Here is a 12,003-nt window from a genome sequence, read left to right as displayed (position 1 = left end):
AGGAGCCCCAACTCCCACCGCCCAGGCCAGCTCACTCTCTGCATCCTTCCAGTCTGGGGCGTCCTCTGGGAGCCTCTTCAGATAGTCCTTGAGCAGCAGCTCATAGCGGGGGACCCTCTGCACGGGCTCCAGCATGTGGTGCTGCAGTGTCAGGTTTCCGCACATCTCCTGCTTCTGTGGGGTAGATAGAGGAGATGTGGAGCACCCATGGGCAGGCATGTGGCTCCCAGGCACACTCCACACTTCCAGCTTTTGCAGCCCCCAGAAGGCTGCCTGGAGTACCCACAATCGACTTGACTGCAGGCCACATCTTACACAGAGGAAACTGAGGCTTGGACAGGTTGGACAATGGAGTGAGGAGCTGCACCCCAGGCAGGCCTGCTCTAGACCCAGTGCTGGCACTTTTATATACATCCTCGTTGGAGACCGTTCTGTGTGGACAGCTGGGAGGGCCCAGCTATAAGCGAGCGGGTGAGGGTGTAGGAGTTGCAGGTAAAAGGGGAGAAAGAAGCACTCAGAATCAGACCTATCCTCCCTGGGGAGAGATGGGGATTCTGAGAGATGCAGGTAGATCCAGGACTCTATACTAAGAAATCATGAGTGATCTGATTACAGTGGGATCTGAGGAAAACCCAGAAAGTTATCAAAGGGCCACCCCAAATCTGAACCTGTCCTTCAAAGTCTTAGCACAGAGGGCTCAGCGCCCATTAACTCTCCAGGGTACAGCGAGGAATGTAGGTGCACGTATGCATGTGTGAACATGTGTTACATATGTGTATATATGCATGTGGGTGCAGGTGGCTCATACTTAAAATATTTTTAAAAGAATTACTTTATTTAAAATTGGTGAATGTGGCCAATTAAAACCCTCAAATTTTGTATGGAAAACAAAATCATAAATAAAGTTAAAAAATAAAACATCAATGGGGAAAAATAATTTGCAACACATTTGACAGTTAACAGTTGACATTCTTAACATGTAAAATCCGCATGAATTAGTAAGAAAAAGACCAACAGGGCAGTAGACAACAGCAACCAGAGCTGTGAACAGTCTGTTTGCAGAAAAAGAGAAAGAAAAGATTGATGCAACATTTTCCTAAGTGTTTGCACCAGCCACTGAGGGATGCTCTGGAAGGAGACTGGCATTTGGATCCTGGTCCTACTGAATAACAGTTTGTGATGACATGATCACACAAACTTTTTGAGCCACAATTTCCTCTTCCATGAAATGAAAATGATTATTTGTCTCTTGGAGTTATTTTAAAGATCAAAGCATTAATAGACCATCTGGACACATCCCACAATTTTACTGATTTCTTCCATGTTGAAACACAAACCTATTACTGTGCCCATGAAGCAGAGGTGGGGCCACCTACCTGGATGTCTTGGACAATGTCTTTAAATATAGGTGAGCGCTGGGTCCAGGTGCTCACCAGCTCCATAGCCCGGTCGAAGTTCTTGACATATTCACCATACATCTTGAGGAATGGGGCCAGCTTCTGCAGGATGTCTCCAAGTCGGGAGTTCACATTCCTTCACCAGGGAATGAGATCATCACACACACAGCTCCAGTGAAGGGCCAGGGTGGGACAGGGACTTCACAGGGAGCTATGGGACAATGGCCTGACTCCCAGGTCTGTGTGATGGTGGGCAAACTGGTTACCCTCTCTAAGCCTTACTTTCCTCTCCTATATCACATGGGATGGAAAATAGTGTGTTGCCTAGAAGATCATGTGAAGTACTTCAACAGTGCAGTCACAGAACCATTGCTCAAAACTAGGAGCTGTTAGTGATAATGGAACCACTTGATGAGTCACAGTTATCAAAGAGAACCAAGAAAACCCCATTATATTTCTGTATGAGCAACGATTAGGAACAATGGGATTATCTAATTCTGGCGATATCATGGGAAAGCAGCACTGTATTTGGACAGGGATTTAGAAATAAATTTAAAGGAATCAAAAATATATTAATATATTAGACTTCAGAACTGTGGAGGATTTATCCTAAAGAAATAATCCAAAAGAAGAAAAAAAGGCACAGGCAAAAAGTCATCCTTTGCAGCATTACTAGGAATGGGCTTTCAAAGGCAGAGGGGAAGCCCCTGGACTCTTGCACCATTATTACACAAGGAGTATCTGTGTACTGACAGTCTCTTCAGGGCTTTGAAGGGGAAAGTCATTTCTAGCAGGAGTGCACTGCATTAGCCAGAAAGGCAATCCAGCCCTGAGCTTTAGCCTCATGGCCTTGTACACAGTATAATCTGCTCTGCAAGTGGAGCATGTCCTTCTAAATATTTACAAATTGACCTGGATGCTTGCTGAGCCTTGCAGATGCAGGGACACCCCCCAATCAAGCCCCTGGCCCCTGGCCTCTGTGTTCTCTCTGGCCTGGCTCTAGCTTAGAGAATGGACTCTTGGGGACACCACAGGCCTTGCAGCTGAACTGTCCCTCTGCTACAAATAAATGGAAGCAGCAGAGGGACAGAGGGACAGCCCTCTGGGAACACTCACAAGAGAGAAAAACATCTCATTTTTTAAAGCAGAGGTGCAGTATATACTAGGAGGGAAAATAAACCCATAAGCATGGTCTATTCACTGGTGTTTGCAGACGTCAAACCTCATTTAAATTCCACAAAGCCCTGGTTTGGTGGTTTTAGTTGTTAAGTCGTGTCTGACTCTTGCAATCCCATGGACTGTGGCCCACCAGGCTTCTCTGTCCATGGGATTTCCCAGACAAGAATACTGGAGTGTTTTGCCAATTCCTTCTCCAGGGGATCTTCCTGATCTATCAATCAAATACACATCTCATGCACTGCAGTCTCCTGAATTGCAGGCAGATCTTTCACTGACTGAGCCACCAGGGAAGCCCAAACAATTCTATTTACAGTAGCACCTGCTCTGTGTGCTCAGTCACATCTGACTCTTTTGCGACCCTGTGGACAATAGCCTGCCAGGCTCCTCTGTCCATGGAATTCTCAAGGCAAGAATACTGGAGTGGGTAGCCAATCCCAACCCAGGGATTGAACCTGGGCTTCCTGCATTGCAGGCAAATTCTTTACAGCTGAGCCACCAGGGAAGTCCTGAAGGGGATGGCAACCCACTCCAGTATTCTTGCCTGGGGAATTCCATGGACAGAGAAGCCTGGTGGGCTACAGTCCATAGGTTTGCAAACAGCTGGACACAACCGAGCAACTAACAAAGCCCTGAGCAGCTATTAAAGTCTCTTTCATAGCTCAGTCAGTAAAAAATCTGCCTGAAATGCAGGAGACCTGGGTTCGATTCCTGGGTTGGGAAGATACCCTGGAGAAGGAAATGGCAATCCACTCCAGTATTCTTGCCTGGAAAATCCCATGGACAGAGGAGACTGGTGGGCTACAGTCCATGGGGTCGCAAGAGTGGACACAACTAAACCACCACCACCAATTTGCAGATGAAGAAGCTAAGACACTGAGAGGCCATGGGGTCAGGGTTGGCCCAGTACCCTGCAAAAGAGAGCCTAGAACCCTAGGAGACAGGTTTCCCAGGTAGCTCCTGGTTTGGGGGCATGCAAAGCCCAGATTTAAAGGCTGCTTGGCAGGGAATATACAACAAAACACTGCAATAGGATCACCATGACCTTCAAACTCCAAAGGCATAGGAACCAAACTCCCGGGGAAATGTAGGCCCCTCCACTTTCCCAGGCACCCTGAGTTGCACTTACCACTCTTTCGTGATCCGCGCCTGCAGCTCAGGCAGGAGGAACTGTCCGTGGAAGCGATAGATGGAGGAGATGTTAGAGAAGATTCCTGTGGTAACTTCTGAAGAGATCCCTGCTTCTGTCAGCCGGGTACAGAAAACCTAGGCATGGAGAAGCCCTTGCAGTGGTCACTAAATTTTGCTGCTACTGCTAAGTCACCTCCATCGTGTCCGACTCTGTGTGACCCCACAGATGACAGCCCAGCAGGGTCCGCCGACCCTGGGATTCTCCAGGCAAGAATACTGGAGTGGGTTGCCATTTCCTTCTCCAATGCATGAAAGTGAAAAGTGAAAGTGAAGTCGCTCAGTCGTGTCTGACTCTTAGCGATCCCATGGACTTCAGCCTACCAGGCTCCTCCATCCATGGGATTTTCCAGGCAAGAGTACTGGAGTGGGGTGCCATCGCCTTCTCCGGTCACTAAATGTGGGTCACTGCAAATAGTTACAATCATGCTTCTGCTACAGACATGGGAGCTCAGGAGAGGCTGCCATTGCCTTATGTTTCCTTAATGGAAATTTTGCTTCATCAAACTGCCATAAAGAAACTTTATGGTCTTAAAGCAAGCTTACTGATGGCCAAGAATTGGGAGTGAGGCAGGGACAGTCCCCTCTAGACTGGGATAGAACATCTTTCTTCCATCTGCCTTTCATGGGAAATGAATGGTCCTGATTTTCTTTCTCTGCTTTGTGAGCTACAAACAGAAGCAGCACCTGTCAAAACCTGGTTTCTATTGGAGTTTTACTTCCTGTGCTCAGAAACCCCATGTTGCCAGGTGAACAAGGAGAGTGCCACCCACTGTCATAGGGCATTTACATGCTCAGATAATTTAACTGCCATGAAGAAAAACTCCCAAGGTGACTAGACAAGACCTTTGCCCCAGAGCCACAAGTTGTGAAAGCAAAAACTAAAACCTTCTGGAGGAGATATAAATGTGTCCAAGTTTTAGTATTCATGTCAGTCATATTCCAACTGCAAGGCCTAGCCAATGGTAAGATAGGAAGTTTGCCTCTGAAACTGCCCACTGAAACTCTAGAAGTAGACAAAGCCAGGCTCCAAGCTAGGAGGGTTACCTGGTCTAGCAGGTGCAGCCGCTGCACATAGGTCTCCTCCGTGTGCAGGAGCTCCTGGGCAATGTGGAGCAACTTCTGAGGCTCAGAGCACTGTGAAGAGAAGAGCTATAACTCACCTAGGGAAGGTGAGTTTGGGGGAGGCAGCATCTGACACTGCATACCAGGGATGACCACAGGCCCCCAAAAATCAGAGGAAGCTGCTGGAACTGGGATGTGAGGCTCAGCTCTCACAGATGGAATTTCCATGGAGGCTTCTGGGGGAGACAGAATAGTTTTTACCAATCCCCTCAAATCTTCTGCAGCCAAGAGAAAACTCTATCCTTCCAGGGCTTTGACTGCAGAGCAGCTACAATAGCCACATCAAAAAATACTGTGGAATGACATCATCAAGATGGCAAATTAGAAAGCTACAGGCCCTCCCATTAGACACATGAAAAGATGCTCAACATCATTAATTGTTACAGAAAAGCAAATCAAAACTATAATGAGGGTATCACCTCACACTGGTCAGAGTGGTCATCAGTCATTAAAAAGTCTACAAATAAGAATATTAGAGAGGGTGTGGAGAAAAGGAAACTCTCCTACACTATTGGTGGGGATATAAATTGATGTAGCCAATATGGAGGTTCCTCAAAAAACTAAAAATAGAGTTGCCATATGATCTTATAATCCCACTCCTGGGCATATGTCCAGAGAAAACTATAATTAAAAAAGGTACAGGTACCCCAGTGTTTATTGCAGCACTGTTTATAAAAGCCAAGCCACAGAAACAACCTAAATGTTTGTCAACAGATAAATGGATAAAGAAGATGTGGTACATATGTACAAGGGAATATTACTTGGCCATTAAAAGAATGAAATAATGCCATTTGCAGCAACATGGACTAGATATTATCATACTAAGTGAAGTAAGTCAGACAGAAAAAGACCATGTGATATTACTTATATGCTTAGTTGCTCAGTTGTGTCCGACTTTTTGCAGCCTTATGGACTGTAGCCCATCAGGCTCCTCTGTCCCTGAGGATTCTCCAGGCAAGAATACTGGAGTGGGTTGCCATACCCTCCTCCAGGGATATCGCTTATATGTGGAATATAAAATATGACACAAATGAACTTATCTATGAAACAAAAACAGACTCACAGATATAGTGAATAGACTTGTGCTTGCCAAGGAGAAGGGTGAGGTGTAGGAGGGATGAACTGGGAGTTTGGGATTAGCAAATGCAAACTACTATATATAGAATGGATAAACAACAGGGTTCTAGTGTATAGCATAGGGAACTATATCCAATATCCTGTGATAAACCATAATGGAAAACATATTAAAAAGAATGCATATATATATATATACACACATATATAAATGTATAACTGAATCACTTTACTATACAGTAAAAATTAACATAACATTGGAAATCAACAATGCTTCAAGAAAATAAATTTACAAAAAAGAAAGCTCCAGGCCCTCCTTCTCCTACAAAGACATGGAGTTAACAATATACGAACATGAATACCTTTGTGAAATCTCAAGACAGCTGAGAAACTACAGCTTCCAAGCTGTTTCAAAACTAAGAAGAGATTCTATCAAACAGAGAATGAAAACTGGTGTGTTTGGAACACCCTTTTGCGTTCCTCCCGCAAGCAAAATAGCATGGCACAACTGGGAGGAACTCCCCCTCCCCATGATACTCCTCCCTCAGGATGAAAACAAAGGAGTGAACTGTACATCCAGTGTTCTGTCTCATCTGGAAGTTGCCTGAGGGATGGTTTCTGTCTTGCCAGACTTGGAATGCTATCATGACCAGTGCCAGAGTTTGAAAGACACTGAAAACAGAGGCAAGAAGCATGTTAGAGCTGATGATCTGCTGGCAGATGCCAAAGGAGCAAGAGATCAGACAAAGTTTACCAAGTTTTAGAACTTCTAGCCTGACTGGCTAAGATTTTTCCCTGCACAAAGCCAGCATGTGAAGACTGGAAGGGTGGTTGTTTTTCAGATGCCCAAATTCCAGCAAAATATTACAAAGAAATGGAGAAATGTGGTGTGATTAAAGCAACAAAACAAAATTCCAGAAACCAACCCTAAAGAAGCATAGACCTATAAGCTGCCTATAAGAAAATATTAAATACCTGTCATATAGATGCTCAATGAGCTAAAAAGAAAAAAAAAGGGAACACAAATAGACAACTAAGTGAAATCGGGAAAGTGATGCATGAACTAAATGAAAATATCATTAAAAAGATAGAAGCTATAAAAAAGAGCCAAACAGAAATTCTAGAGCTGAAAATTGCAATAACTAGACTAAAAAATTCAATCTAGGTCATTTGAAATTATTAACTCAGAGAAACAAAAAGAAAAACAATGGAGAAAAGCAAAGAGAGCCTAAAAAGTTTATGGAATACTATCAAATTGACCATATATGCATTATAGGAGTCCCAGAAGAAGAGAGTGAAAGGAACAAAGAGTTTACTTGATGAATTATTGGCTGAAAATGTCTCCCAAATGAAATGGACATATAAATTCAAGAATCTCATGGAACTCCAACTAGGACAAATCCAAAGAACCACACTGGGACGTATTATTAAAAAAGGTGTGGAGGGGGCAGTGGGATACTATATTTGAAGTGCTGGAGAAAAAAAAACAACTGTCAACCAAGAATACCTTATTCAACAAAGTGATTCTTCAAAAATGAAGAATAAAGACTTTGCCGAATAAGCAAAAAATAAAGAGTTCATTATCACTAGACTTGCTATATAAGGAATGCTGAAGGAAGCCCTTTAAGTTGTGAAAAGATGGTAGATAGCAACATGAAGTTATACAAGAATATTAAGTTCTTCAATAAAAATAAATGCATGAACAAATATAGTAACCTATACTATCGTAATTTTTGGTACAAAATAACACAAAAAAGACAAAAACATTTAAAAACTATAAATCTATGCGAAAGGGCATACTGTACATATAAACATGTAATTTGTGATATCACATAGATCATCTGGTAGGGACAGCTGTAAAGCAGAGTTTTTGTTTACCACTGAAGTAAGTTTTTACCAGCTTAAAATACAATGCTATAACTTTAAATATTTTACATAATTGCAATAGAAAAAATATATAGAATATACACAAGGGGCAATGAGAAGGGAATCAAGGCATATTATTACAAAAAATCAGTTAATGTTAAAAGAGGAAAGCAGTAAGAGAGGGAAAAAAAAGTTCCAAAATATATAGAAAACAATGACAAAGGCAATAGTGAGTTCTCCCATATCAGTAATTTCTTTAAATGTAAATGATTTAAACTCCCCAATCAAAAGATATGGATTGGTTGAACAGATTTAAAAAAAAATAGCATTCAGTTATATGCTACCCACAAGAAACTTGGGCTTCCAAGGTGGCTCAGTGGTAAAGAATCAACCTGCCAAAGCAGCAGATGCAGGAGATGAGAGTTTGACCCCTGGGTTGGGAAGATCTCCTGGAGGAGGAAATGGCAACCCACTCCAGTATTCTTGCCTGGAAAATTCCATGGACAGAGGAATCTGGCAGGCTACAGTCCATGGAGTCACAAAGAGTCAAACATAACTGAGTGACTGAGCACACAGAAGAAACTCACTTTAGACTTAAGGATATACATAGGCTGTAAGTGAAAGATGTAAAAAGATATTTCATGGAAATGGTCAATAAATAGATCAGGAGTGGCCTACTTACATCTGACAAAATGGACTTTAAATAAAAAACCTTACACGATACAAAGACATTATATAATGATAAAAGGACCAATTCACCAAGAAGATAAAAAATTATAAATATGCATCAAACCTCACAGTGGGGTGGTTTACTTGCTAAGTCATGTCCGACTCTTGCAACTCCATGGACTGTAGCCTACCAGGCTCCTCTGTCCATGGGATTCTCCAGGCAAGAATACTGGAGTGGGTTGCCATTTCCTCCTCCAGGGGATCTTCCCAAACCAGGAATCAAACCTGGGTCTCCTACGTTGTAGGCAGGTTCTTTACCTCATAGCTCCTAAATATATGAAGCAAATTTCGACAGATTAGAAGAAAGAAGCTGATTACAACAAAATAACACTAGGAGACTTCAGTACTCTACTTTCAATACTGGAAAGGACATGCAACATATCAATAAAGAAGCAAGGGATTTGAAAAACAGTGTCCGAATGAACCTAACAGATATATGTAGAGCACCCTATCTAATAATGGCAGAACATACATTCTTCTCAAGGGCACATGGAAACCCTCAAGATCAGACCATGTGTTAGGCCACAAAACAAATATTAACAAATTGAAGAAGACTGAAATCATATGAAATATCTTTTCCAATCACACCAGAATGAAACTAGAAATCAATAGCACAGGAAAACCTGGAAAATCCACAGATTTCTGGAAATCAGATAGTACACTCTTAAACAACAGTCAAAGAAGCCACAAAGGAAATTAGAAAATAGCTTGAGACAAATGAAAATGAAAACACAACATATCAAAACTTATGGAATGTGGTAAAAGCAGTGCTAAGAGGGGCATTTATAGCTGTGAATGCATACATGCATAAGGAGGAAAGATCTCAAATCAACAACCTAACTTTGTACCTCAAGATTCGAAAAATAACACACTAAACCCAAAGGAGTCAGGAGGAAGGAACCAACAAATTAGAGCAGAGATAAATGAAACAGAGTAGAAATACAGTAAAAAAAACAACAAAACTAAGAGTTGTTTTTTGAAAAGATGAACAAAATTGACAAACCAAAAAAACGAGAGAGAAATCAAATAAATAAAATGAAAGAGGAAACATTACAACCGATACCACAGAATACAAGGAATCATAGAGACAGACAATTAAATGCCAACAGTTGAATAAGCTAGAAGACATAGATAAATTCCTAGAAACACAACCTACCAAGACTGAATCATGAAGAAATAGAAAATATGCACAGACCAATAACAAATAAGGAGATTAAATAAACAATAAAGAAACTTCCCAACAAAGAAAAGCCCAGGACCAGATGGTTTCATGGGTAAATTAACACCAATTGTTCTCAAATTTTTCCAAAAAATTCAAAGAATGAGGAACACTGCCTAACTAATTCTATGAGACCAATATTATCTTAATACCAAAGCTTTGGGGCCTTGCTGACCCTGGAGATAGTGTCCCTCCCAGGGTACACTGATTCATAGAGATATAAAGGATTCACCAGCAAGACAAAAAGTGTCTTTCAAGTGCAAACCAACCCATCCAGAGCCCACACCCAATCATCTTCTTTCCTGAATCACACAGGGCCAGGTGTGAGGTATCCAGGGACAGCCCCTGTATGCAGAGCCCACTGAAATTACTCAGACTGGCCAATCTTAAGCCTGCTTACTCTGTCTCACCCATCCATCTCTTCAGAAATCACAATAGAGACTCTACTGTAACTTAAATAGTACTTGTACATCAACTATACTTCAATTAGAAAAAATCATTAAGTGATTAAAAAAAGATTCTTGCTCACAATTTCCACCCCCTCTGTCTCCTGACCCACCCTGGTGCGTTTCTCTCTGGTTCTCCTTGGTATGATGTGCCCCCCCCACCCTTCTCATGAGCTATGAGTAATAAACTGTCTTTACACTGAAGTCATCTCCTGATTTGTCGGCTTCGCCATTCCTGAATAATAATAAAACCTAGATTAAAATATGCCCCCAGCCCACTTGCTGAGACTTTGGCTTACAACAGTATAGGCCTATGGCTGCCATTTGCCCACCAACCTGCCTCTTGATGCAGCCATGTTTGTCAATACTATCTCCTACCAAAGGCCACCTGTGCTTCTCTTGAGACCTAGTCACTTGCAGCTTACCTATGCTGTTCTCCTCCCACGCACATGCAGTCCCTCTAAGCCAGGGCTATCAGCTTTACTCCTATGTCCCGATGAGTCCCAGTGTAGAGCCCAGAGCCCAAAACGCTAAAGGGACACAGATGAGCTTTCTCTAACACTGAGCCACAATGCGTGAGCATACCTGCTTCCCTGGGCCATCTGCATGGCGCTCTACTCCCATGCCTGGGCTCCCTTCCTGCCTCTGTACACCCCATGGGCAACCCTAGTGTTTTTCCATTCATAAAACAACAGGAAAATCATGCTGCCTTCTTCATGGGGGTTCTGCAAGGCAGGCAGCAAGCATTGGTGAACAGAGCTGGTGGCAGCGCTGTTTCCATTAAGACTGGGTCACTGTGTGGCCATGGAACTGAGGCTTAGGAGTGAGATCATTGCCTGATGTGTCGGGGAGACCCCTGCTTGTGTGGTCTTGCCCTCGGGCCTGCCCACCAACCCATTGCGGGGGCTTCTTTGAGAGTGGAGTTTGAGTGTGCACCCTGCTTATGGCACCAGGCTAAGTGATGGCCCTGTAAACCTCAAATACCCTCAGAGGAGAGCCCTGCAGCCCCTGACACCTGGTACAGGAAGGTGACCTACCTTGGCTGGATCCGTGTCAACCTTAGAAGGGCTGTTCTTGGGGTCTGGCTCCTCACTGCTGCCCTCGCCTGCATCACTATCAGCCTCCTCCTGTGGAGACTTGCCGCCCAGGGCTGTCCCCGGGTGTGGCCCTTTGATGATGGTACCTGGGCCCGCCTCGCCGCTGTCCTCACAGGAGAATTGTTCGACGACCATGCTGCAGTACGGGCTGTCTATCCCGCTGTCCCGGTTAGGGATCTTAGAGCTGCTGGCCTCACCCACTGAGCTCATGTCCCCAGCAGAGGCCTGGCTGCCAGGGCTCCCAGAGGCAGGCTCCCTGTAGTGAGTTCCAGGCCCGACAGGGAGCGCTGGGAGCTTCCCTGGGTCTGTGCTTGGTTGCTCCAGGGAGGAGTTATTAGGCCCAGCATCTGGCTCCTCCAGGGTGGCACTGGAAGCCAGGGGTGTTGAGGACCCCCCTCCTGGCTCCATCCTCAAAGCTGAGTTCTCTGATCTCTGTGAGAGGCTGGCTGAGGGCTTCCTGTTAGGGAGAAATGAGTGCAGTCAATGCCAGCTGGGCTGTGGACCAGTCCCCAGGGAGGGCCCTCTGGAGAAAGTCAACATGGGGCTGCGCTTGAGCACACCTGTCAGCCTCAGCTGGCTTTCGGACAATGGCAAAAACAAAGCATTTTATTTTAAAAGTTAATTTCTTCATAAAGAAAGAAGGGAGAGAGAGAGGGATGGAGGGAGGGAGAGAGGGAGAAAGAAAG

The 12,003-nt window shown here is 43.9% G+C and overlaps 1 protein-coding gene across 10 annotated transcripts in view; it reads right to left on the bottom strand.

The window, feature by feature from the left end:
* FGD3 (FYVE, RhoGEF and PH domain containing 3) overlaps nt 1-12,003 on the bottom strand; it is a 58,445-nt gene that overhangs the window by 20,446 nt on the left and 25,996 nt on the right. For 8 of the 10 annotated variants that reach the window (XR_014063484.1, XM_081524194.1, XM_081524200.1 and 5 more), the window contains exons 3-7: nt 11,258-11,774; nt 4,809-4,898; nt 3,703-3,839; nt 1,377-1,533; nt 36-174 (exon numbers count right to left, since the gene is read on the bottom strand). Coding sequence is in view for 9 of the 10 variants with exons in the window: in XM_081524194.1 (XP_081380320.1) it covers nt 36-174; nt 1,377-1,533; nt 3,703-3,839; nt 4,809-4,898; nt 11,258-11,725 (991 nt within the window). In the remaining variant the exon portion in view is untranslated. The remainder of the gene's footprint in view (nt 1-35; nt 175-1,376; nt 1,534-3,702; nt 3,840-4,808; nt 4,899-11,257; nt 11,775-12,003) is intronic. The other 2 variants (XM_081524223.1, XM_081524216.1) reach the window with 1 other exon arrangement.

The sequence above is a fragment of the Giraffa tippelskirchi genome, chromosome 1 (genome assembly GCF_054371585.1).
Source record: "Giraffa tippelskirchi isolate mGirTip1 chromosome 1, T2T-mGirTip1v1.2.pri, whole genome shotgun sequence".
NCBI lineage: Eukaryota > Metazoa > Chordata > Mammalia > Artiodactyla > Giraffidae > Giraffa > Giraffa tippelskirchi.
This window is presented reverse-complemented; position numbering and strand designations above follow the sequence as displayed.